Below are 23,659 nucleotides of genomic sequence, written 5' to 3' on the forward strand. Positions count from 1 at the left end.
ATATTGCCTTCAAATATATCAGCTCTTATTCTTAAATGACAGTGTTCTGTTGCCATCTCTTTTCAATGGAGAAATGACTTACAGATACTTCCCAGTCAGTCTATTCTATGTCCCTGGGTATGCAAAGGTTTTAAAAAAGCAAAGGTTAAAGCATTTAAATCTTACAGTCAGGGGTTTCTGGAGTTATATGCTATGAGATACAAGTATGACATGACACTCCAGTGCATAAATGTTTCCCTATAGCCTAGGGTATCTCCAGCCTTGTGACACTGTGGTATCTAAATTGAGTGTGTGTGTGTAGATACATTACATCTTGGTATTTAAGGCTGCTGAATATTGCAGACTGCCAAAATATGGTAAAACTGAGAGGCAGCTTTGGTGCTGAGCTAATGATGGTGTGCTGTAATGGTACCGCAGGGGCTAACCCTTTGGATTGCTGTGGGCTCCTGGGCTGGTAGTGTTGCAGGTAGCAGACGATGGTGTGGGGCCTTAGTGCTGGAGAAGGGTCAGATCCTACCAGTGTGGCATGAGAAGAAGGGCACAGCTCTGGCTTAGGGTGAAATATCCCCAGGCTCTGTGCTGGCATGGACAGGTAGGAGTTACGTGCTCTTTTTTTTCACATGCTAGGGGCTTCTGTGTGTTGTAATTTAAACTAAGGTATTGCAAACTTGCAGCTGAGATGGAAGGTTTCTTCAGAGCTGGCAAGTGTCTGTGCCTTCCTCTGCTGATGATTGTTTCAGTACAACTTGGGTCACGCAGCTATTGTCACTTCAAGTCCTGGTGTGCAGGGCTGCAATACATTGGACGGCTGTTTCCTTGGGAAACCAGTGACAATTCTGTACATGTGAAACAGCATTTTCCTGAAAGGCAGAGTTACCAGGGAATGCAGAGGGCAGTCCTGAAATCGTTGTGTGCAGTGTCCTGTGCACGCTGCCATCAGTTATGTGGCCATCAGGCCACCTTGGTGGCCTTCCCGTGTCTCTGCTTCTCTGGCAATAGGAAGTAGCTTGTGCATAAACACACAACAACTTGGCTAGTTGAAGAAAAGCAACAGTACCTTGATGCTTTTTCCTTCTGCTAGGGGGATGTTTGGAGAAATAAAAGGTGGTTTTAGCGGGGTAGGAGAGTAACCTCCAAACCACTCTAGACATAGCAGATTTGAGATGGTCTCTTTTGCAGGCAGGAGGTACAACTGCCTGCTCTGTGGCTCTTCTAGATAGATGGTAAAAGCAGAAATCTACTGAGCTCCTAGAAACATCTTTGCAACAAAGCAGGGGTCAGGGACCCATCTTATCTGCCATTGCTAGATTTGAGGTTACTTTGTCTGTCCTTGCAGAGGTGACATCCTGTGACTCCTGAGGCTCAGAGTGACTTTCACCAGCCCTGATACAAGTCTAAAAAGTCAAGAATCAGATGTGGATATCTGTTCACACCACATTATGTTGTTTTTTAACAGAAATCGCAGTGATTGTGCTGAAAGATCCCTCTGACTAAGGTAGTGTGTAAGGACAAGTAAAGCATCTGGCCTCAGGGGTGCTCTGCAGTGTGATGGTAGCAGGGAGTGGATGCTCAAGTTTAAACACGCAGTGGTCCCCTTTCTGCCTGAAAGACAAGGATGGTCCTTCCGCAGAAGGGTAGGGTTCTTTCACAGAATAGTTAAGAATAAAGAAAACTTGTGAAGGGGCCTGAAGTACTCCCTGTTCGTTGGTTCTGAAATTGGTTGCAAATAGATTGTCCCAGCTTAAAAACCAGAAAATAGGTCAGTGTGACTCATATGTCAATATTTACTGCATTTATGGTAACTTGTAGAAGGAAAAAATCTTATATGTCTTCCGTAATATTTCACAGATTATCCCATTCCTATGACAAAACTCTCCCTATGCCCTTGGTCCTGATGTTGCTTGACTGCAGAGGCAACCCAGTAAATTCACTACATCTTAGAGTCAAGTTGCTAAGTAACAACCCAAAGATCATCATACAGTCTCTTCGAATGCTGTGGCCAGCTGAAAGCTGGGATCTGCACGAAGCACCAGGAATTCCTTCTGAGAGAGAGGTCTCAAGGATCCAGTGCGTGTGTAGCAGAGACCAACCTGGTAAAGCTGCAGTCCTGCCAGGTACTGCCTGGAGGTGTCCTCATGTGGAAAGGGACAGCTTGATCGCTTACCCTTGTGCTGAAGGGCTCTGATATTTTGAACATTAATGATGTCGTTCAATGAAATATTTTTGTTGGCTGAATTGCATGATTTTGCCAGGTACATAGATCAGTAGATGGTGAACCGTGGAAACCTTACTGAAACAAGCTCTCACTTGAAGGAAGACTGTGGATTGCTGGACTAGAGGATGACTCTCTGTCCCTGAGGCTTTCTCTTCTGCCATCCTTGTTTCTTCCTAGGTATCTTGTAGCATTCATGTGATATCTTAATTGGAGAATTTGCAGAAAGCTCTTTGTCTGCATAACTGGAAATTCTTGGTTATGGGAAAGCTGTTGGGTAGACTGGCTGATTCCTAGCCTAAACCTTGGGTTTTGCAGCACAAATAAAACATGGTGGCAATGCTTCTTGCAAGTGATTCCCCCCTGTGCATCTTTCCATGATGCTGTTATCCCTAAAGAGCAGCTCTGCAAGTCCTCCAGTATCACAAGTTCAAGCCTCAGGAGGGCTGAGTCAACCCTGCTCCAGTACTGAGAAACAGAGTTCACATGTTTTGCTCACTAGGCAATTTCCCAAATGAGAACATTTCTGTGCTCTCACTGAAGAGGCTAAGTTCATTCTGCATTTCGTAGGTGACTCCACCCCACAGCAAGAGAGAATTCATGCTGGAGAGGATGAGAGTCCATGGCTATATAGTTTGCAGCATGCTTTCAGCTGAACAGTGCTATGTATTGCAGTGCTCCATCTGTTCCTGTATCAGCCAAGTTATCTTTAGACCTGAACATGTCAGTGTTGTATGGTGGTGGTATGAACTGCTTCAGCTTGCACCCCAGCATTCCTGTAGTAGTTAGAATTGCTACTGCAGAAAACTTTGCCCAGGATAAAAATGTCTTCTTTTTTCCTGCTCAAGTTTTTATTCAGGTTTTTACACAGGCAGAACTCCCACAGCCTTTATATATATATTTATATATATATATATATTAAAAAGCTGTCTGCATTTAAGAGCAATGTTCCAAACTGCCACCTGTTTCAATAGCAATGCTGCAGCATTGGAGAGGATTACTGCAGAATGCTGAAGTATCTTCCCACAAGTGAAAGCTTCATTTGGTTTGATTGAAAACAAAATTAGATCTTGAGAATCTGACCTTCTGACATCCTGTCATATATACATTTCAAGCATCTAGCAATAGAGAATGTATGTGCGCAAGAGTGCCAGTACCTCAATATAGAACCCAGATCCAAATACAAGTGCGTGCGTGTCGTGTTGCTATTTGAATATGTAAATAAATGGGGCTATATATAGCTCTATATGTTATGTACATGTTAAGTGAAGGTGGCAGATACGACAGCTGAATAGCTTTGCTGTTTCTGAATGCTGGTAGAGGCTCCTTGCATGCTCCCTACATCTCTCGTGCTTGCTCCTACCCCTCTCAGCCTTTCTGCTATCACATTTTTCAGGCCTCTGGAGAAGATCGTGTGTGGGGACAGGAGTTGTTAATATTCTGAGTCTGTGCTGAGTTGCTAGGCTACAGAGAAAAATGAACATTCAAGAAAAAGGGATGGTAAAAGGAAGAGGATCTGCTGAGCTGTTTGGAGATCCAGAAAGGTCCTCTAGTCAGACGAAAGGGATCATTTTGGGGAAGGAGGGTGTGCATGCATGTGGGATGAAATGTGGATAGTCCCTGCTGCCCTTACACAAGTGGAGTCTCCCGTCAGCATCAGACAGAAAAATGGCAGACGAGGGAGTAAAAGGCATGATCCACTGGCCCCTTTCACACCACTGCTTGCCAGGGGTGTGCAGCTGGCCTCCTACTATCTGTGCCAGGGTGCAGTGGGTCACCAGGCTGGAGTATGTCCTCTTATACATCCTTCGCCCTCTCTTTGCAGGGTGCACTGAGCTCCCATCTGAGGCTCTAGTGAAGAGAAAAGCAAACCCAAAACATACCCACTGCTTACAGGTTGGACCTAATCTTCCTTTTCCACTGCAGCAACCTGCTACCACAGTATCTCCTTTAACTTCAGTGTGACTGCAGGGGAAGGCAGCCTGTGGCTTGTATCTCCCTGTCCATTCGCTTTGATGCGTTCCTAGGTCAGATACACAAAGTGTTGACCTTTTTATCCATCAAGAGTTTGCCGCTAAGTTTCAAGGGGACTTGAGGTTTTACAATACACAAGCTCCTGTATGAGCCTAGTTTTCCTGATTCCCAGTCTAGTTCCTGAACACAACCTCTTCCTTTTCAGCTGTTCCCCCGCCATAAATGAGTGTCAGGTATTTAGCTGTACAGGCTGTGAACCATCAGACCTACCTTGTGTTCCACTCTTCTGGAAGGGTGGCTTTGCCCTGTGCTCCTGTTCCTGTCTGCAAGATTTCTGTTCCCTTTCAATATTACTGGCTGTATCAGAACCCTCAGAAAAATTAAACAGTGCCTTTGGGTATTTTTATTATCTGGATACTTTATTTACCGAGCTCACATGGGCTCCCTGCCAATAACTTTCAGCTAGCTCTGCAAATAGAGCTCCTTGGCTCCAGGACTGTTGGTCCTGGTACTGCAGAGAGCACTCACTCAGCATGGACAGAGACTGCAGCTTGTTCTCTGCCATCCAGTTGGCCGTGAACTCAAAGTCTGCTTGCTAGTGGACCTCCACAGCCTGCTGAAATCTCCTTTTTCTTCATGCATCCTGTAATAAGCTTGACTTGTTCAGCAGAATCAGGAGTGTTTCATACAGCTGCATTTTGAATGCTATTGTCAGTTAACTGCACTGCACCCGTCCATGAGGTTTATGATCCTGCAACATGGACTGCTGAAGTGAAAGAATGATAGCGTGGGCTGTGTTGTGTGAAGCTGGTGCAGGATCTGGAGCACATGTCGTACGAGGAGAGGCTGAGGGAACTGGGGGGGTTTAGTCTGGAGAAGAGGAGACTGAGGGGAGACCTCATCGCCCTCTACAACTACCTGAAATGAGGGTGCAGAGAGCTGGGGATGAGTCTCTTGAACCAAGTAACAAGTAATAGGACAAGAGGGAATGGCCTCAAGTTGTGCCAGGGAAGGTTTAGACTAGATATTAGGAAGCATTTCTTTACAGAACAGGTTGTTAGGCGTTGGAATGGGCTGCCTAGGGAGGTGGTGGAGTCCCCATCCCTGGAGGGGTTGAAGAGTAGAGTCGACTTAGTGCTGAGGGATCTGGTGGAGTTGAGAATTGTTAATGTTGGGTTGGTGGTTGGACTGGATGATCTTCAAGGTCTTTTCCAACCTAGACAATTCTGTGATTCTGTGTGCACTGCTGTTGTGTCAGCCTGGACTGGTTCCCTTGGCTTTACCCTGGTGTAACCAAGGGCAGACTAACCCATGGATGGAGGCAGAGGTAGACTAAACCCATGGTGGTACACTGCCTGGTCAGTACCCTTGATGGTAGAAATTCTTTCCTAGAACAGATCAGTTGTTACTCCTGTACTTTTTGGTTGTCCCAGCATGACTGTGCAGCGCTCTGTTCACACCACAGTTGAGACAGTTGATTGCTAGCCCTTCTCTCTAATGATAACTCAATCTTACTGAGTTTGTCAACTCAGAGGCCACAGACACAGCTATGCAGAATATTCATATGTAGAAGTAGTCACCCCAGATATAGAACCAGGTCTCTGTGCAGAAGTCCTAGGGTTTTCAAGTGTAAGAGTTTGCATTCAGTTTGCTTGGGCTTGTTGAAACGTAGGCCTTGTTTTTCAAACTACAGGGCTGCCATTCTCTACCTTTAGCAGACCACCCTTGACCTAACAGAACCCTATTGCCAGAAATGCATTCTGTTCTTCTGCATTTCACCATCTTATCTGCTTACTCCCAGTTATCCTTCTTACATGATCAAACTTGGCTTTCTGCAGGAAATAAACACCATTCTAACCTTTTGGTCAAGTCAGTCTGTGCCAGCCTAGTTGAGGTGATTGTTCCACCCAGGACACGTTAGTTGTCTTACAGCATTTGAAGGATTTATTTGCCTCTGGCTGCCTCCTGGGAAATGACATCTTTGTGGCAGTTTTTGGAACCTGGAATATCAAACCTTCCTTCTCTAAGTTAAAACAGTGTCTTTAAAGCACAGTGTGCCTTGATATTGTTGCAGACCCTCATGGTTTCGGTGCTCAGAGCTGTATATGCAACATTTTATTCTGACATGTTAAGTAGTAATATTGCTTCATTCATAACATGATTCCCCACCTATGCAGCCCCAGACTGCATTGGTGGTCTTGACTACCACAGGGAATTACAAGCTCTATTTAATGTTTTTCCCCAGGGAGAAAAAGTAATTTCTGTTCGTTACACACTTAGCGCTTGCCTAGAGATACAGGGATCCCAAACTGCAGCATGGAAGAAAGTTAGCATCAGTGTCTTATTTTTACAGATAAGAGAAAATGAGGCATAGGTGAAAGTGTGCAAAGTCTCCTAAAGTTAGCACTGAGTGAGCTGAAATCGATACCCAGAGGTGTTTTCTAGAGTACCTAATTCCAATGGGCTACTAAACCCCATAACTGCTTCAATTCCGCATTCCTCCGGCCTCTTTTCCCTGTGACCTTTACTAGTCAGTGTCTATGCAGAGGGCTGCAAAACCTCTCCTTGAGGTAGTCTGACTGGATTGCTGTCCAGTAAAACTCTTGGCTAGGTGAAGACGATGTTTCATTTCAATAAGATAGAGGAGTGAAGAGTTCTGGGAATGTTTTAGAGGAATTTTTCCGTTACCAGGCTGCTCCTGCTAGAAAGCCTATTGAGTGTTAACCACTTGAAATGAGCATCCCTCAGCAAGCAAGAGGTAGGAAAGTCACTGCAAGGTGAAAATTCTCTGAGGATACATGCAGACGCTGTGAAGCCCCTTTGAAACATTTTAGAGAGCATCGCTGGTCTTCCAGCATCACCTTTCCCTTGAAATAATCCAGTTTTCTTCCCACATCCTTCTGAGGCCTTTAGAAACCACTGTCTTCACTAGTCACTGTTCAAATGTCTCGCTGAAATTTAATTTACTCTAATAGGCTAGTTGTTGCATGTTTAATTAAATACAAAGTGATTATTAAAACATTTTTGAGCTTTAATGGCTGTATATTAGATATGCCTATATGTGTATGCAGGAGGACACGGGCAACACGTGCTGTAAGGCAGTAAGGGTAGTGCCAGGAAAGTATGAAAAGATGAGTTGGGAGAAGCTAGGTGGGAGAAGGGAGGAGGAGAGGTGGGATACAGGCACTAGCACTGTACCTTGGCTTGTAGGTGTGCAGGGGCACTTGTGTAGCGAACTAGATCAGTGCAGGCAAACAGTGGATGGTAAAGATGGCATTTCTGAAAGCACTGTGTTTTCCGTCGTGGGTCAGCAGAAGCCTATGGCAGCATAATCTGTTTTAAATGACCAGGTACTTCAAACCAGAAAGCTTGTTGTAATATAAAATGCCCTCGGCCTCCCTTTCCCAGCTGTGCAATGCATGATCATAATACTTCTCTGAGACTCCACAGAGATCGTGCGTTATCACTTGTGTGTCTCACACTGCGGTAATGGGTGACTTTGTGCATACCTAGAGAGGTTAAGAGAATCAACAAAAGGGGCTAAGTTAAGACTTTGCCTTAAGTAAATATGGTAAGAGAGAGAGGGGATTTGGGAAGGCTTGGAGAAGCCATTTGGAGACATCTGATACACTAGCAGAACATAGATGTAAGCCATAAACCTTTAAGGATCTCCAGGAGAGGGAAAAACCCGTGTTACCTGCACTGTCTGGGACCCATGTCATTCCTAGGACAGAATTCACTGGGGAAAACATACATTGTACTTCTCATGGAGGGGGGTTCAGCTTGCTGCCCTCTCTGCACAGTCCCCTCGAGCCAGTCACCCCTCTAACTTGCCATTTTTCTGGAAGAAATTACTCAGTTGGGGACTTGCTGATTGAGCTCCCTCCTTGTTTAAGTGAGCATTTTACCCCTTTTTAGCTCTCCTGGTACTACAATGAATTCTTACCAGTTCCCAGCCCATCTAGGATGAGAAAATAGAGTAAGCACCATCCCTTTGACTTTCTGCCTGAAAACTGGCCAAATTCACACCTCACCTTCTTCTGAACTCAATATATGGCCTTGCTTCTCTGGCTTTAGTTGACTGTCTGGGCAAAGCACGCCCTTCTGTGCTGGTTCAACATGGGAAGCTATAGGAACCAAAAATGAGTTTGACCATTTCTCATTAAGTGATTCCTCTCTGGGAAAGACAATTTCTCAGTTTATGATGTGGTTTGGAGTGAAAGCTAGTTGGTGATACAGAAATGGGAAGGTCAAACAATCCTGCTTTTGGGGGTTGGTTTTTCCCAGCTACTAGTTCATGGGGGACTGAGTGAGGAGAACAGACCAGCAGAAATAGTATCCAGTAGCTCACAGATTTTACGGCTTAAGAATAGAAACTGCCTGGCATTGTTTTCTAAGAGCTTGCCTAAGGAAGATGTCATGCTGCAGGTGGTGATTTTGGGATTGCTGTCTGTAACCCTGAACAAGGTTGCTGTTTAGCATGTACTCATAGAGCAGGTGATACTCATTCCTGTGCCCATCAGTTCTGGCTTTCTCCTCTTGACCTCTGCTTCCAGCATGACTGGGGCTGTTAAGGACATGACATGTGGTGCTGCCTCCTGCTCAGATAGGGCATTGATATACAGGCTCAGAAGTCTGAAAGCCTTGTCACAGGCAGATCAGTGCCCTTTTGGGTTAGAGCTCAGCCAGGTATGTCCTCTACCTTACACCTGCAGGACCAGCACCAGTCCAGGTGCTGCAGGGATAGGGCATGTCAGGAGAGAAATAGGACAACACTTGCACACTCCTAGTTGTTGAGGATATAGCTGATACCTGACCCACTTTCTGGACATTCATTCAGCAATTAAACACATGCAAATTACTAGAAAAGTAGATCAGATTAGGGAACATCTCCATGCAAACACTTCTCAGGTCCTAAAGAAAATGAGTTCAAGAGCACAAAGACCCACAGCACAGAAGGGCATAAAGCATATCCTAGAAGCCAACCATTCCTGTCCCCCTCCATTACTGGCAGAGAGATAGCAGGTGGAAATGCTCTTCCTGATCCCCAAGTCAGTGCTGACATCTGGTTATTCAAGAACAGGGGAGGTGAAAAGAGATTGTGGCTTTCTCACCTGCTAAGCTGAGACACAGGGAGAAAGGCAGTATCTAAAATAGTTGTCACTTTAAGTATAGCAGTTGTCATACAGGACTTCAGACTTGTAAACTGGGCACTGGCTTGCACCAAAAGAGAAATTAAAAGCAGCATTTTGGCGGAATACTCTCCCCATGAAAAGTACAGTAAATACAAGGGCTGCTGCCTCCTGCCTTAAGCAAAGGTGAGAGTTTGAACAGACTTTGTGCTATCTTAGTGCTGGAAAGACTGCATATTTACTTATGTCAGATTAAGTGGTGCTCATTAAGGTCTGGGACCCATCGATTTATCTGCATGGAAATGGGCAATCCCTTATGAGGGGAAAGTAGTTTTCTTAAACGAGCTTGCTAAGGAAGAACCACAGCTGTCTTGCTCTGTCCTTCATGTATTCTCCTGTACATTTTACACAGCTCTAATTCTTTGCAACTGATTGCAGGCACATCCTGTCTCCTCCCCTTAAAAATAATATCTCTTATTTCCCCTACCCCCTCCTTAAAATGAAACATACTTGAGGACTACTTTGTCCTTTAATTTCTTTCCCAAGAATGACGGGAACAGGAGATGGTGTTTAATCATCAAAGAAGTTGAAGCCAGCAAACTGTTCATTAGTCTCTGGCAGTGGCAGCTTGGTTTTTACTAAGTCTGATGTTCCATTTTTCTCCCTCTTTCTGGAGCATCTTGGCTTTCCTAATGTTCTTTTGTGATCTTGGGCAAGGAGACCATATGTCATTTACTTATATGGGGAAGGACTTCTATTTGGTCACTTCTCCAAAAGGAGGTGCTTTATCAAAGTCAAGGTGGAGGGGAAATGGGGGAAAAAAAGTCAGCTGGCACAGCTAGTGCTAGAGGCAAGCTGCAAAACCTTTATCCCTCATGCCCAAAGTCATGCAGCAGCAGAAGAGCAGTGTGCACTCTCCCTGCAGACAAGGTATTGCTTCCAGTACATTACAAGCGCTTGGTGAAATACAATGTCCACTAGCAACCTGGAATAGTCACCTTCACTTTCAAAGCCCCTCCGAAATGTATCCAAGTCATTTGTCATCCACAAAAGTGGACTAGGCACAGGAGACATCCGTGTTGCCAGAAATACTGTCTTCTGAGCAAAGATTTGACCCTTTCACATACATTATTCTTTCCATTTCTAATCCTGGCTTCTGAGTCTGGTGTAGCTCCCAATGAGCATGCACATTTCTGCCTCTGGACAAGTTTAGTACTGGGGACTCTATAGGTCACAGCACAAAGGAATATGATCTGACCCAACCTGCCAGCGATTCGCGTCTCCCAGGAGCTGTGCTGAGGGTTTATGAAGCAGCCTGCCTGGGAGGGATGCTTCTGGTGACTTTCTGTTGGAAGATGGAGCTTCTGCCTTGCAGCTGGAGGCTCTGCGTCCTTGGGCTATTCTTTCCTGTTAGTCCCTTCCTTTTACGACTTGGACTGTATTTTCCACGTTAATGCCTAGACCTTCCAAAATATTGTTAAGCTCCTGACTTCATGCTTTTGTAACAGCAAATTCCACAGGCTATATGGAAAGTTAATTCCACTACCTTGCCTTCAGACTGTCGTTGTGCAACAACCCATTGCAGAACTGTCATCACACAGCTCTGTTCTGTGTTTAACCTGGGCAACAATTCTCCCCTGCCTTGCTGCTTCCTGCCTCTATCAGAGCCTTTCTACTACTTTTGAGAGTGCAAGTAGTTATTTGTGTTCCGCTCAGTAACCCTTAAGTATCTAAAAGAGTGTGGGACCCTGTAAGTTTGAGTAGCATAGGGTTATGATTATTTACTGACTTAATGCAAGCACTACAGGGAGTCAGAAAAGAGTAAGACTGATTTTGTACTGGGTTTAAAGTGATGTAAATACAGTGAAGAGCTAAACTGTGGAACTCACTACCACAAGATTGCAGATGCCAAAGGCTGAAAATTCTGAGAGCTAAGACAAGCTCTCAGAAGAGAAACTGAGTATCTTCAATTAAGAAGGTACCAGCTCTGGCTCAGGAGATCCTTAAGCCTCAGATAAGTGGAGAATTAAGTATCACAACAGAGACCCTGTTTTGTTTATATTCCTCCCTGCTATTCTCTCTACTGTTACTGAAGACAGGATACTCATGCAGAAAGGCTTTTGGTCTGACACAGTACAACTGTGTCTCCAAAATCGGCATAAGCACACTTGTAAGACTACCACTTGGGACATACACCATGTTTGTGTTCTGCGTTCTGACATGAGACTGTGGAGAAGTGCAGCTCTTTCTGAGGAATAGGGTCTCCCTAATTTTGGACCCTTTCTGTCACTGCAGTGAGCAGAAAAGGACACATGATGCTATCCTCCAAAGGGGCATCCTTGAGCCTAGGGACTCTAACGGTGTGTCGCTGCATGCAAAGGAGAAGTGCCTTAGGTGGCTTTCCAGTTAAAAACTGAAGCTGCTCTCTGCAGAGTGCTGCCCTTGTTACTGAGGTGCCTTAACTGGTTCTGCTCCACCTCTTGCTGTTCTTTGATCTGTAGACAAGGAAGTTCATGTTCCCACCCTGAACTAACTCCCTGCAGTGTTGTGTCCCTCGGTGGTCTGGGCGCATCCCTGCATACTGCTTAATACACGTGGCTGACCCTCAAGCAACTGGCCACATGCCCGTGTCCTCATCTGGGTTGTGGTAGGTTCAGATAGTATCTACTACCCTCAAGTGCTCCATCTTCCTCCTGCCCTCTGCTCTGTCAGTGCTTCGGTGGCAACCAACCCGTGCTCACAGCACCAGGAAAGACCCCCTCTCCTCTATTAGTGCCCTTTCCTGGACCCACCTGTCCTCTCACTGATTTGGCCTCCTTAAATTTTGCTTTCCTCTACACAAGTGGGTTTGTTCTCATTAGGCTCAGATCTGGCATCTTCCTTCTGGGACACTTCTGCTCCATGAGGCAGCTTTGGTCTCCTTTGACGGTGGGCTTATTTCTGTTCCCAGACTGCACAGAGCCAGCACAAGTGGGGACAGTCCAGGGTGAGTCCAGGTTTCCTTTCTAAGGATGGGTGAGCATTGCACTCCCAAAGGGGCTCTGTGAGATGGAGGGGGTTGTAGGGTAGATGCTAATAAAGGTGTTTGGAATATAAGCCAGTGGGAAATTAATTCCTGAACTCATACTAATGGTGCCAGCTTACTTCCCTCTTGCTGTGCCTCAGCTGCTGTTCCCTTTGACTTGTCTACCCTGTCTTCTAAGAAACTGGGAATCCCTGTGCATGCTTGGCCGAATTTGTTGCCTCTGGGGTTCTGCAGGAAATACCTTCCTCCATCCATGCCCCTCTCGTGTCAACATTTCAACCTTTCACTGTTCAGTCCTCTTACATCATCTTTGGTTTGGGGTCTCCACCGAGTTTCAGGAAAGGCTGTAATTATCAGTCTCCTTCTCTTGTCTGGAGATGGATGCTAGCAGCCCTGTCCTCAGCAGCTGGTAGGATGCACTGTCATTTCAGCATGCGAGGCCTGCAAGTAAGCTCCTCTTACTTCTCTGGGGCTTTTGTGGGCCTCCAAGTGAGCTGTCCTCCCTCCTCACAGGAAGGCACCTCTACAACATAAGTGTCTGCCAGCTCCACGTGTTGCTCTCACCCCTGTTTTGAGTGCGTCACACAGCAAGAAGGAGGAGACAGAAAGGGAGCAAAGCCTTTGAAAACCTGGGAGCGGGGGAGGGAGGCAAGGGGGGCTGGGGCTGGCAGCTCGCAAGAAGCTGCTTGGCAGAGCAGACCGAATGGAGGCATGTGGAGGGGGGGTCCCATGGGGACGGTCGTGCTGAGCAGCTTTCCAGCAGGCTCAGGTGCCATCTCAGCTTTGTGGGGGGCTGAAGGGGAGCTGTAGTGCTGAGTGTGGTCCCGCACGCAGCTGGGCCACAAGCTCAGCCTTGCAAAGCAGGGAGGGCAATGCACGAGTACTGCGGTAAATAAAAGGGCTGGAAGCAGCGTTGGAACTGTGCAGTTTGTGAGCTACTGGGTACCGGACTTCTGGGACAAACCAAGGGATCTGGCCACCTATGGGCTAGCAGAGATGGATGAGAGAGGAACAGCATGTTTTGAACACACAAGCTCTTCTGGCATAAGGGACACGTGATCTGTAGGTCAATGAGACTTGGCAGGAGTCATCTGGGTCTGAAAGAGGCTTACACCCTTGCCATCACTGTTGACTACAGTGTTTCATCTTCCCACAGTGGGATGCTGGTCAGGGTAGGTACAGGCTGACGTGGCCAGTAAGCTAGAGAAAATTTGCAGGTATCTTTGGAAAGCTTGCTTTTACTGGGGGTGGAAAACAGAGGAGCAGGTGGAGGCATGTAACTTCTGGTCATGTCCACCCTTCAGAAGCCTCCTTTCCCTTGTCCAGCCTTTGTAATTTAAAAACTGAAATCTAAGTTAACACTGAAGAATTTCCAAAGGTCTTTGCAGTGCAACCTGCACAGAGCTTCTGATGAGGAGTGGCTTCTCCCTTCCTCCATATTTACCTCTTCTCCCCCAGCAGCCACCAGACAAAGCAGGGGGTTGCGCAGGGTGGCCTGGCACATGTGTGTTCCCTCCAGTGTGGGTTCTGCCTTTTCTCCCCAGTGCAGTAGCTGTACTTGGCAGGTTGAGCTGGGAGCTTTCTGCAAAGCTCTTCCATCCTCGCCACAGCAGTGACTGGCCTTGGGCAGACTCTGTCCCTGTGGGAGCATTTTATGGTCCTCCAGAAAGACCTAGTGGAATCCATAACAGGAAATTTGGAAGCGTTTTTGGTGCTACTGGAGCTGCGCTGGTGCAGTGTGGAGATGGTCTAGGCTGCTAGTTCAGAGGTAAGTGGAAAGTCATATTTGCCTGCATCTCCCGCTTGCTCCTCCAGCAGCAGCAGTGGAGAAAGCTGCTTACTGGGTACGCATGCACAGAGAAAACCCCCTCGCTTATCCCTAGCATGGGCACCAGGGACATTCAGCTGTGTTGTCCCACTAAAGTGCTTCAGTAGCGAGCTGGAGGGGTGCATGGGCTCCAGGTACGTTTGGTTTTGAAGCTCTTCATTGAGCCTGGTAAATGGGCCAACCTTCTATCTGCTGGTGATGCTGGGAAACCCAGCTTGTGGTATATCTGTGACATCAGTAGGCTTGTGAATGTTACTGGTTACTGGGAGGTTTGGGAAAGCCTCATATTAGCCCAATGACAGATAAAACCCTACAACAAAGGGATTGTCATTCAAGACTTGGAGGAAAATCAGGCTCATTACTTCTGATTCCTGAACTTATGAACCACTGCATGCGTTGGCTCCATCTGGCCATTCTGCTTCTACAGAACGATGTCACCCATGGTCATTATTTTATATGCCTCTGAAAGGAAGGCTATGATTAAGATCTCATCAGCTCTGGAGCCTGGCCAGGTGGTGATGCTAGGGTGTCACGTGGGTAGTTCATAACTGCCTGACCAGGCTATGGGGTATAAAGGGGAAGGCAAGCTCACTGCTTTCTCTCCTGGGTACTGGTCCCTCTCACTTGCTGTAGTGGGCCATCTCAGTGCTTCTTCCAGCCCCCTGGTCTGTGCCCTGCCCTCTCTGAGGTGCCTGGAGGCAGAGCATCCCTCCTCCACATAGCTCAGTGTTGTGCCCATCAGTATGTCAGCGGTGCCTGTCCTCCCAGAGAGGACTGACCTCTGTGAGGTGGACACTTCTCCTGCTCTTTTCCTCCTGCCCAGAAATCCCACCCGCTGTTCAACAATGTGATGGGGTAGGGAGAGCAGGAGAATGAAAAGTGGAGCACAGGAATCAGCAGAGAGAGGGGCTGAGAGAAACCTCAGGCACTAGATGAACCATTATTATCAAGTGCTCCTGACTTCCATGATGCTGCCCAAAGAAATCTATTGTGCCAAGAAGCTCAAGAAAACTGGAAAACAGAGCCTCAGCCCAGGGCTGGGCTGGCTGTTCTTCCCAGAAATGTCTCTGCACCTGAAGAACATCATCAGCCTGATGGCTAGGGCGTAGGCTTTTATTTCTGCACCCTTCTGAGTTTGTTCCCATCAGTCCTGGAAATACAGAAGATGTGTTTAGGTATATCTCTTAGGCAGTTCAGAAGGTGGATCTCTTAGGTGCTAACAACTGTTCACTTTGTAAGCAGCTTGCCCTTTTTATCTTCTGGAGGTCAGTGCCACCTCTTGTTTGCTGCTGCTGGAAGGCTGGCAGGAGCCTGCAATGACAGCAGGGTGGCCTGGTTAGGGGTGAGGTGTTGCAGGGCCCTGTCAAGGATTAGGAAAATGCAGGTCAGTGAAGCACCTTGCCAAGATGTGCAGGTGGAGTTCTCAAAGGGGTAGAATGGAAATGATGCCTCTGTAGCCGAGTTTCCCACAGGCGGGGGAAGACTCTGTTGCCAAGGAGGGTAAGAGGCTCCGGGAACAGAGGCACTCTGTTCCTCTGCGCTCTCACTGCAATGCAGGTCCAAACACCCTGGCAGGGGTACTGGGGCGAACATTTTCCTTTGCAAGGTCTTGACCAAAATGAAAATGCTTGTGCCCCTGAGAGATGGACTGTGAGGCTTCTGAAGCAGGAGTTTAACAGTCCTTTATAAAGCAAAGCAGAACAGCTTCTTGGCCAGAAATCTGTCACTGTGTTTTTGTTCTTTTCAGTATAACACAGAAAGTGACAGATATAGCTTTTGTATCCAGTCTACACCACAGATTTACTCTGTGACCTTTCGAATATGCATGTGGGTCTAGATTTCTGAATCATAGTTAGATACCCAATAATGTGGGATTATTTGAGCTTGTTTTCAGAGGTGTTAATCCAACCTGGCTTTGAGTGAAGTCAGTGGGAGAACACAGGCAGGCAGGATGCCTCTGTGCTCAGCCCAGATGTTAGTGCATGAGCAAGGCCCTCACCAGCCCTTTGCACAGAGCTGGAATTTGCAGAGCAGAAACGCCCATCATGCAAATCTGTGTGGTCAAGAGGATTCCTGTGGCACTGTAGGTGTCTGCTTGGGAAGAGACAAAGCATCTCTGGCCCCACCAGTTCTACATCATTCTCATGCATTTGCAAAAATGCTTTTTATTTAAGGACTTGTGAAAAATCACTGTCTTCTGTAAGGCCACTGTCAGCAAGACTTGCACCCGCTTCCTAATCAACATCCTGTTATTTTAATGCTAGCTGTTTTACCCCCAGAAATCTTGGCTCCTAGCCTACTTAAGACCTGTTGTGAGAATGTTTTCTGTCATTGGTGTGTACAAGACCCCTTCCTGTACTACTCGTTTATCTGAGAAGAAATAATTGTTCTTCTAGTATGGTGCCACAATACTGTGTCTCTGAACAAGCAGATCGGGGGCCTCTGGATCTGCCCTGGATGTGCCACTACTCTTGAGCAGCTCATACGGTTTCTGCAGGTATAGCTGTGGGTCGGCAAACAGCTCTCCTTGCTCTCTATAAAATTTTTGTCTTAACAAGAGTTTTAAGTGTTGGCTTTTTACTATTGAACAGGAGAGGAGCAGGAAATATGTATGACATTGTGCTAGCTGGGGATGGTTAGGGAACTGCCCCTTTTCCAGTGGATCATGCTCCACTGGTGACAGATTTCCTCCACATATGTCCCTTCCTGAGAATCGCAACGAACTCCCAACTTAGCTCATATAACAAGGCAAGTGCTGATAGCTTGTCACGGCTGGCCTGGGTTGACTTTGAAATCTTGGCCTCGAGGTGAGATTCTCCATGTGCCCTTGGGAATCTCCTGAGTTTCGGCTCAAAATAAAACTGGCTTTTACCAACTGTGTGGTAACAAGCAGTGGCTGAGCGTTGACTGCATTGTGTCTAGATACCTTTACATGACTTAATTATGAGATCAATCCTTGAAGTCTTTGGCGTGGTGTAGCCCACTGTTGGTTGAAGTCCTAACCTCCACTAGTTTTGCAGCCAAACTCTAAGCAGGTTGGGACAACATGAGTGGGATGCAGTTTTATTTGATTGGAGTCATGTATTGTCATTTTGTCCTCTACAAAGCTCAGGCTTATTTCCATTTTCCCAGAACAAAGCACAGTCCTCGCAAGTGGTGGAGGTGCAGACACAAACATTTGGGTGCCAAGAAATTTGGAGACCCACCAAAGGTCTCAGCAGCAGCAACAGTGAAGGGACTGAGTTACGTCCCTACCCTGGAGCCAGGCTGATGTTTGCGTGTTTCTCTCCCAGGACTACACCATCACCATGTACTTTCAGCAGAGCTGGCGGGACAAACGCCTGGCGTATAATGACCTTCCTCTCAACCTGACCCTGGACAACCGGGTGGCTGACCAGTTGTGGCTGCCCGACACCTATTTCCTGAATGACAAGAAGTCCTTTCTGCATGGGGTGACGGTGAAGAATCGCATGATTCGGCTCCATCCTGATGGGACTGTCCTTTATGGCCTGAGGTGAGTCTAAGGGGAATCTTTGTTGGTTGTGGTTGAGAATGACATCTCATCTAAACTTCCCCCATTTCCAAAGGTATTATGGTAAGGCAAGGACCCAAAAGCCCAAAAGATACTCAAGTGTTGCACAGTTTTAAGTACCCGTTCTTTCTCCAAGCTGGAAATGTTTTTTTCCTTCAGGCCTCCAAAGTTTCCTGCACTGCTATAGACAAATGTTGGAGATGGGAATAGTCTGCTCTGAGCATTTCAGGTCACTGTCATTCATGTTGCATAACACTTCCATTTGAAACACTCATTTTCAGTTGCTTATAATTTTCTGCAAGTTTGGCCTATGGAGAAGAGACTTTGTTACTCTTGTATCTAAGGCTGAATTTCTGTAGCATTTGAGTCAAATCATTTCAGTCATTTTTGAGTATAAGATAGGAGATGTGTTTTTGTGCAGTTTAAAAAAATGGGTCTTTACCAGAGCAATTCTGAAGATTGAGACTTGAAAGTTGATAGGGGAATGGTCCTCAGTGAGGAGGCTTTTTGTGGTGTCTGGGATAAATTAATGTAGGCAAGCCCACAGCCTTTGAAAGTGCTGTGCTTGTGTGTGGTGGAGAAGGCAAAGGTTGGCCTTACTGCATTATCTGGATATGTGGAGATGCCAGGGTAGGTAAGAAAGTTAAATGGAGGAAGCAGAGGGCTAAAGGGGGAGTTTGCAGCTATAGGTAAGAGTACAGGTTTTGGATGCTGTAGCTGAAATCTAGGCAATGATTTTCCCAACCCTGTATTTGTGTGCTTTGAGCTTTTCTCTTAGTTGTTTTTTTTGGTTTGTTTTTTTTTTTTTTTTCCTTTTCGACTACCAAAATTCACAGCTGGCTTTTTAGACCTGCCTCCACATTCACAAATGATTACGATAGCAGCTCTGGGCTTACGTCCCAGTGCAGCAAAGGGGGAGGAAAGACCTTTCTCCTTCAAAGAGGGTACACCCACCCTTCCCATTTACAGTATCAGCTCCTCTGCTGCTTCGTGTTTTGTGGCAAAGTCTGACTTGTTATGATTTTTCCCCTCCTCTTTAAGTAGCAGGGCTGTTTTGGGGAGGGTAGGGGTGGCTGTAGGCATAGCAAAGTAGGAGGGTACCCAGGGCATCATCCTGCCAGGGCAGCAAGGTGGCTGTGCCCTGTGCTTTCCCTATGGCAGAGCCCTGGGAAGCCAAAAGAGCAGAGGGACAGGCTACGGTACGTGGGGTGATGTGTGTACTACTTTTTCCTTCCAATTAGTGGCTGCCTCTTGCTCCAGAGCCAGAGATAGCAAAAAGTGCCACAAGGCCAACTTCGTGACTCTGTCCCAGTTCTGGCTCTCCCTTCCTAGGACAGGTACATACATCCCTCTACCTTGGGCTGATCATGGTCTTTGGTTGATACCGCCAGGGAGCCCTGAGCCAGCTTTTCTGACCCACCAGAAAGTCTGCAGCCTTCCCACAGTTGATTACCCCATATTTGTGTTAAAACAAGAGTAAAGGCTAGGCAAGAAGATGCTTTGACCTGGGGTAGGTAGGAGCATAAATTCAACCTGTTGGGAAGGAGGGGGCAAAGAGTGCTGTTAAGCTCAGGCTGCTCTTCGCTGCTGAACCAGCCCACCTGAGCGCAGAGCTGCCTCCCCCGGGCTGGTGGGAAATTTTGCACACACCTGCACAGCAAAAGAAGAAAAGCTAGTATATTTTTATCAGTTGCCATTTAGTCATCTCAAATAATTAGCAGTGTGAACCTGCAGCACAGGTGACAGGCATTGGAAGTCCTTGGAGGGTTTGCACTCGAGCTGGCCTGGGCTGTGACATCGTGCAAACACCTCGTGCACTGTCCCTTCCCCTCCCCTCCCACGGGGCCCAGCAGCACGGGGAAGGGAACTCAACTCCCTTGCATGACCTGTGTACAAGGATGAGATGAAGAAAATTGCATCCAGGCCAAAAGAAAGAAAATGACAGCTGTTTGCCCCTGTTGTTTCCAGGGCCGTAGTAAGAGCTGCTGTGTTGTTTTAACTTTTGGCTGGTTTTCCTGGAAGCTGCTCTCTTGCCCCTGGAGAGAATGGCAGTTGCAAAAACCAAGCACTGAGCAACTGCAGCTCCTGTTCCTGAACTGTACCTCAGGTCAGGATGGCTGGCTTTTACTATCCTGAAAGCACTGGGGTTTTAGGGGACAAGCCAGGTGCCCTGAACACTTGAAGTCCCTGTAGATTTATTCATAGTGGTGTGGACAATGATTTCTTTAGGGCTGCTTTCTGTACTGACTCTTGCACCTGTGATTTTGCTGACAACAGAAGCACTAGGTCCAGTTTTGCAGGTGCAAATAACTGTGATCCTATTCAAAAATACATAGCCACGTGCACAGCAGGTAGGAGCAAGTAAGAAAATAGTCATGGAATATTCAACTGTGCTCCCTTTACCTTTGTAAAAATGCACCCATGCTTGTCCTGCAAACAGGAAGAAAAGTGCAATGTATTTTGAAGCCTGTTCTTGTCTTTTCCTGCATTTTTCAGAAGGATTCATAAAATGGAGTTTCCCTGGTGAAAGAAGGCCAAAGGAGGCAATATCTGTTTCTTTTCCTTTGTTTGCCTGTTTGTTTTTCCCCGAGTGAGATACCACAGCTCTGCTCCTTTTCCTGCTACCTTCTCGCCAGTCACTTCCCCCTCCTTTGAGCTGCTCCTGTAGCAAAGTGACTCAATCATGCTATTTGTGGCACACAGTCATTTTTCTTTCCAGCAGTCTCTGATGTCAGAGACCGGGGATGATGCCACCCCGGCAGGCCCCTGCCTTCAGCAAGTGCTCAAGCGACCAGCAGGATCAGGCTCACACACTGGATCAGACCCCAAGGTCCGAGTTAGCTCACACGGAAGTCAATGGGTATTTTATTTCTGACTTCAGTGAGAACAAGATCAGGCTTCAGATAACTTGTTTGCATGAGTAAATGAAGCCCTTTATTCCTCTGCTCAGCCCCATTGTGAAAGTCGTGTGTCGGAAAAGCATATGCTTGTTTTTGGTAGAATTAGCAAATTAATGGATGAAGGGAGTGCAGCAGATGCAATACAGCTACATCTTAGGAAAGTGTTTGATACAAAAGCTTACTCCAAAATTAATTCCCACTGGGCTGGAATTAAAAGCAGGTTGCCAGGTCTCCAACAAAAGGAATGCACAAACAGCAGCAGGCTGCACTGGGGCGGCGACGCTGGGCTGCTGCGGGGCTGGAGGCTGGGCTGGTGTTCCCTACCCCCTTCCCCAGCGAGCGAGCAGATGGCATAAACCCCGCAAGGCCAAACAGGGGCCTGGAGCCCAGATCCAGCCCAGAGGACACTCGTATCTCTGCAAACACAAAGCAGGATGGGAGGTTGCAAACCGACAGAGATGACAGGGTTTTTAGGAGGTGTAACCTGGCACGATGGTGCCTAAACTCGCCTGGTGCCCGAACACCTTGTAGGAATTCAAAGTGCCTGTGAAGCATAGGAGAGCTGGTCACCTGTGGCACACAGCAGGAAAGTGCTAAAATGATGTGGAAAATCTGCAATATAAAGGGAGGCTTAAGGGAGCTACCCACAAAGACAAAGCAATCTGCTATTGTGTAGTGGAGGGAGGTGGATAAAATAGTGAGGAAGAGCTGGATAGTACTGGCTGAATTCAATATATTTTTCCTCCTAATGGCTTTTTGTCAGAAATTGCATTGGTTTCATCAAATTTTAAACAAAAAATTAGGGAGAAATTTTTCATTTAAGAAAAAGCATTTCAGAGACTCTTGGTGTTCGACTCCTAATTTTATGTAGAGAATTTTTCACTTATGTCAATATTTCCCCTCACTATTTCAAGCTGCTTTACTACCACTACTGACATCTGAGTAACATAGGGAGTCATCAAAGGCTTTCTCTGGACCTTCAGAGGCTGCCTTAGTCCACCCCACCACAATATTCAATAAGCTTTACACTGTCACACATACAAGCTATACATTACAGTCTGAGATTTTTATTTCCTTTTCTAGACCATGTAGCATCCATTTGGTAGTGAAACAAGTTGACACTTGTCAAATGCTGGTGTCATCAGTATTTTGCTATCTGTTTTCAGAGACCTAAAAATAGAAACAACTGTAACAATGCTGAAATTCTCATATGGTAATTTGAATTCATATCTGAAACCAGCTTTAAAGCATCCTTCAGGGAAATCTTGAAGCTGTTTGATTTTTTGTTCTAATTAAGGACAAAAATGGATTCCACCAAAACAGGTGCTTTGAGGACCCCAGGCTGCATCCCTGAGCTGGCAGGGGGAGCGGGTGGGCTGGGGTGCTGGGAAGCAGGCGCGAAGCCGGGTGGACAGCAAGCGAGATGCAATGCCTGGCTGGCGAGGAGCCCAGGCAATGTAAACTGAGCAACTGAAAAACTGCAGAGGAATTTGATGACGGAGACTAAATCCTGTGCAGAGAGAATGAGGGATCTCCTCCTGCGAAGGTGGTAGTGGTGGTGGGGAGCGTGTGCATGTGTGTTGTGGTTTTTTTTATTCCTGTCCGTGATAGTGGCTGCAACGAGGTGTGTTTTAGAAACGGGGCAGTTTGGATGCGTGCAAAGGTGCCAAGGCACAGGGGAACCCTGAGCCCAGTGCGTGCTCTTCTGGGGAAGCAGACCCCTGCTATCCTCAGCAGTGCTTAAAGCAAGGGGGAGAGAATTGTCATACTTCAAGCAACTCAAAATTTGAAGTTTTAAACCGAGACAAGCTGGACATATCTGCTTTGGCAGCACTTAATTTCTGCTTTTCATGGGGTAAGTTCCCATCAGTCAGCTGCTCCCTACAAGGTAGTGGCTCCTGGGGGATGTCAGCCCTTGCATTGCCAAGCTACTGCTGACCCACCTGTGGACCAGGCAGCAGCTAGAGCATCGCTTCTAGCTCACCTTACATAGGGGAGCAGCACAGGTTAACAGACGTACGTCAAGCATCCCACCCACTTGTTCATCCAACTCCAGGTACGCTGTGAAAGCCTCCCATGCCACCCTGGTGTGTGGTGCCTCCAGGGCTGCCCTGCATGCTCCCCATGGCTGGGGCTCTTCTGGAGCTCATCTTGGGGACTTCTTCATAGCTCCCCTCTCCAACCTGTCTCTTGATAAGCACCAAGCCCTGCCTGTATTGCATTCCCCAGGTGCCAGCCAGGGGTTAGTGTGGTCTCCAGGTGACAGAAAGGTTTCTCCTGCTCCTGTCTCACTTGACACATGTTGTTTGCAGCCATGTCCTTGTTCTCTCCATGAGTATTATTTGTTTTTCTACAGAGAAGATGGCCTGATGGATTAACACTGAGGAGTTTTTTCTGTACTGAGATCACTGAGCAATTTTCTTCTCCCCATCTCACAGGCCAGAAGGGAAGAAATCCACAATTTTGCTTCCCCTTCCCTTCCTGAGAGAGGTTTCTCTGGAAATGTGAGAGATGATTCAGGCTCTACCCTGTCTCTAGTAGCTCTGCCTCCTCCCACTGCAGGTTAGGTAAAAGCAACAGAAATCTCTCTTTTGGCAGCTTGGGTGCAAAGAGTTGGGCTTCTGTCCAGCCAGCCAGCCCCTTGGAGCTAGTCCTGCAGCCTTGTGCTGCTCTCACCATGCAGCTCTGCTTTGGGCCATCTCTTTAGCACAAAGATGGGGAGGCGGGAGAAAAGTTTGTTAGGTGGGTGAGGGCAAATGAGAATTTAATTAGAAGCTCAGATCCCCAGTTGAGGTTAAGGACAGATACCCTTTGCATTTTTGCCTTCTAGGGTTGGGATGAGGGATTTAGCTGGAAACACAGGAAGGAAGTTTAATAATATGGAATTTCAGAATAATCTTAGAAGCTGTGGAAGAAATTTGAGCTCACTAGAAAAGGATAAAGCAGCAAGACAGAGCTGCTTCTCCATCCTTAATATTGCAAGAACAGAGGCAAACATCATCAGGGCCTGGCTGGAATTGCTGCCTGTACTACATCTCCTATAAGTTTGACTCGTT

The 23,659-nt window shown here is 46.8% G+C and overlaps 1 protein-coding gene across 2 annotated transcripts in view; it reads left to right on the forward strand.

Moving 5' to 3' along the window:
* Nucleotides 1-23,659, forward strand: part of LOC141927720 (gamma-aminobutyric acid receptor subunit beta-4) — a 77,215-nt gene that overhangs the window by 35,050 nt on the left and 18,506 nt on the right. For both annotated transcript variants that reach the window (XM_074834970.1, XM_074834971.1), the window contains exon 4: nucleotides 17,465-17,685. In XM_074834970.1, the coding sequence (XP_074691071.1) occupies nucleotides 17,465-17,685 (221 nt within the window). The remainder of the gene's footprint in view (nucleotides 1-17,464; nucleotides 17,686-23,659) is intronic.

The sequence above is a fragment of the Strix aluco genome, chromosome 10 (assembly GCF_031877795.1).
Source record: "Strix aluco isolate bStrAlu1 chromosome 10, bStrAlu1.hap1, whole genome shotgun sequence".
NCBI lineage: Eukaryota > Metazoa > Chordata > Aves > Strigiformes > Strigidae > Strix > Strix aluco.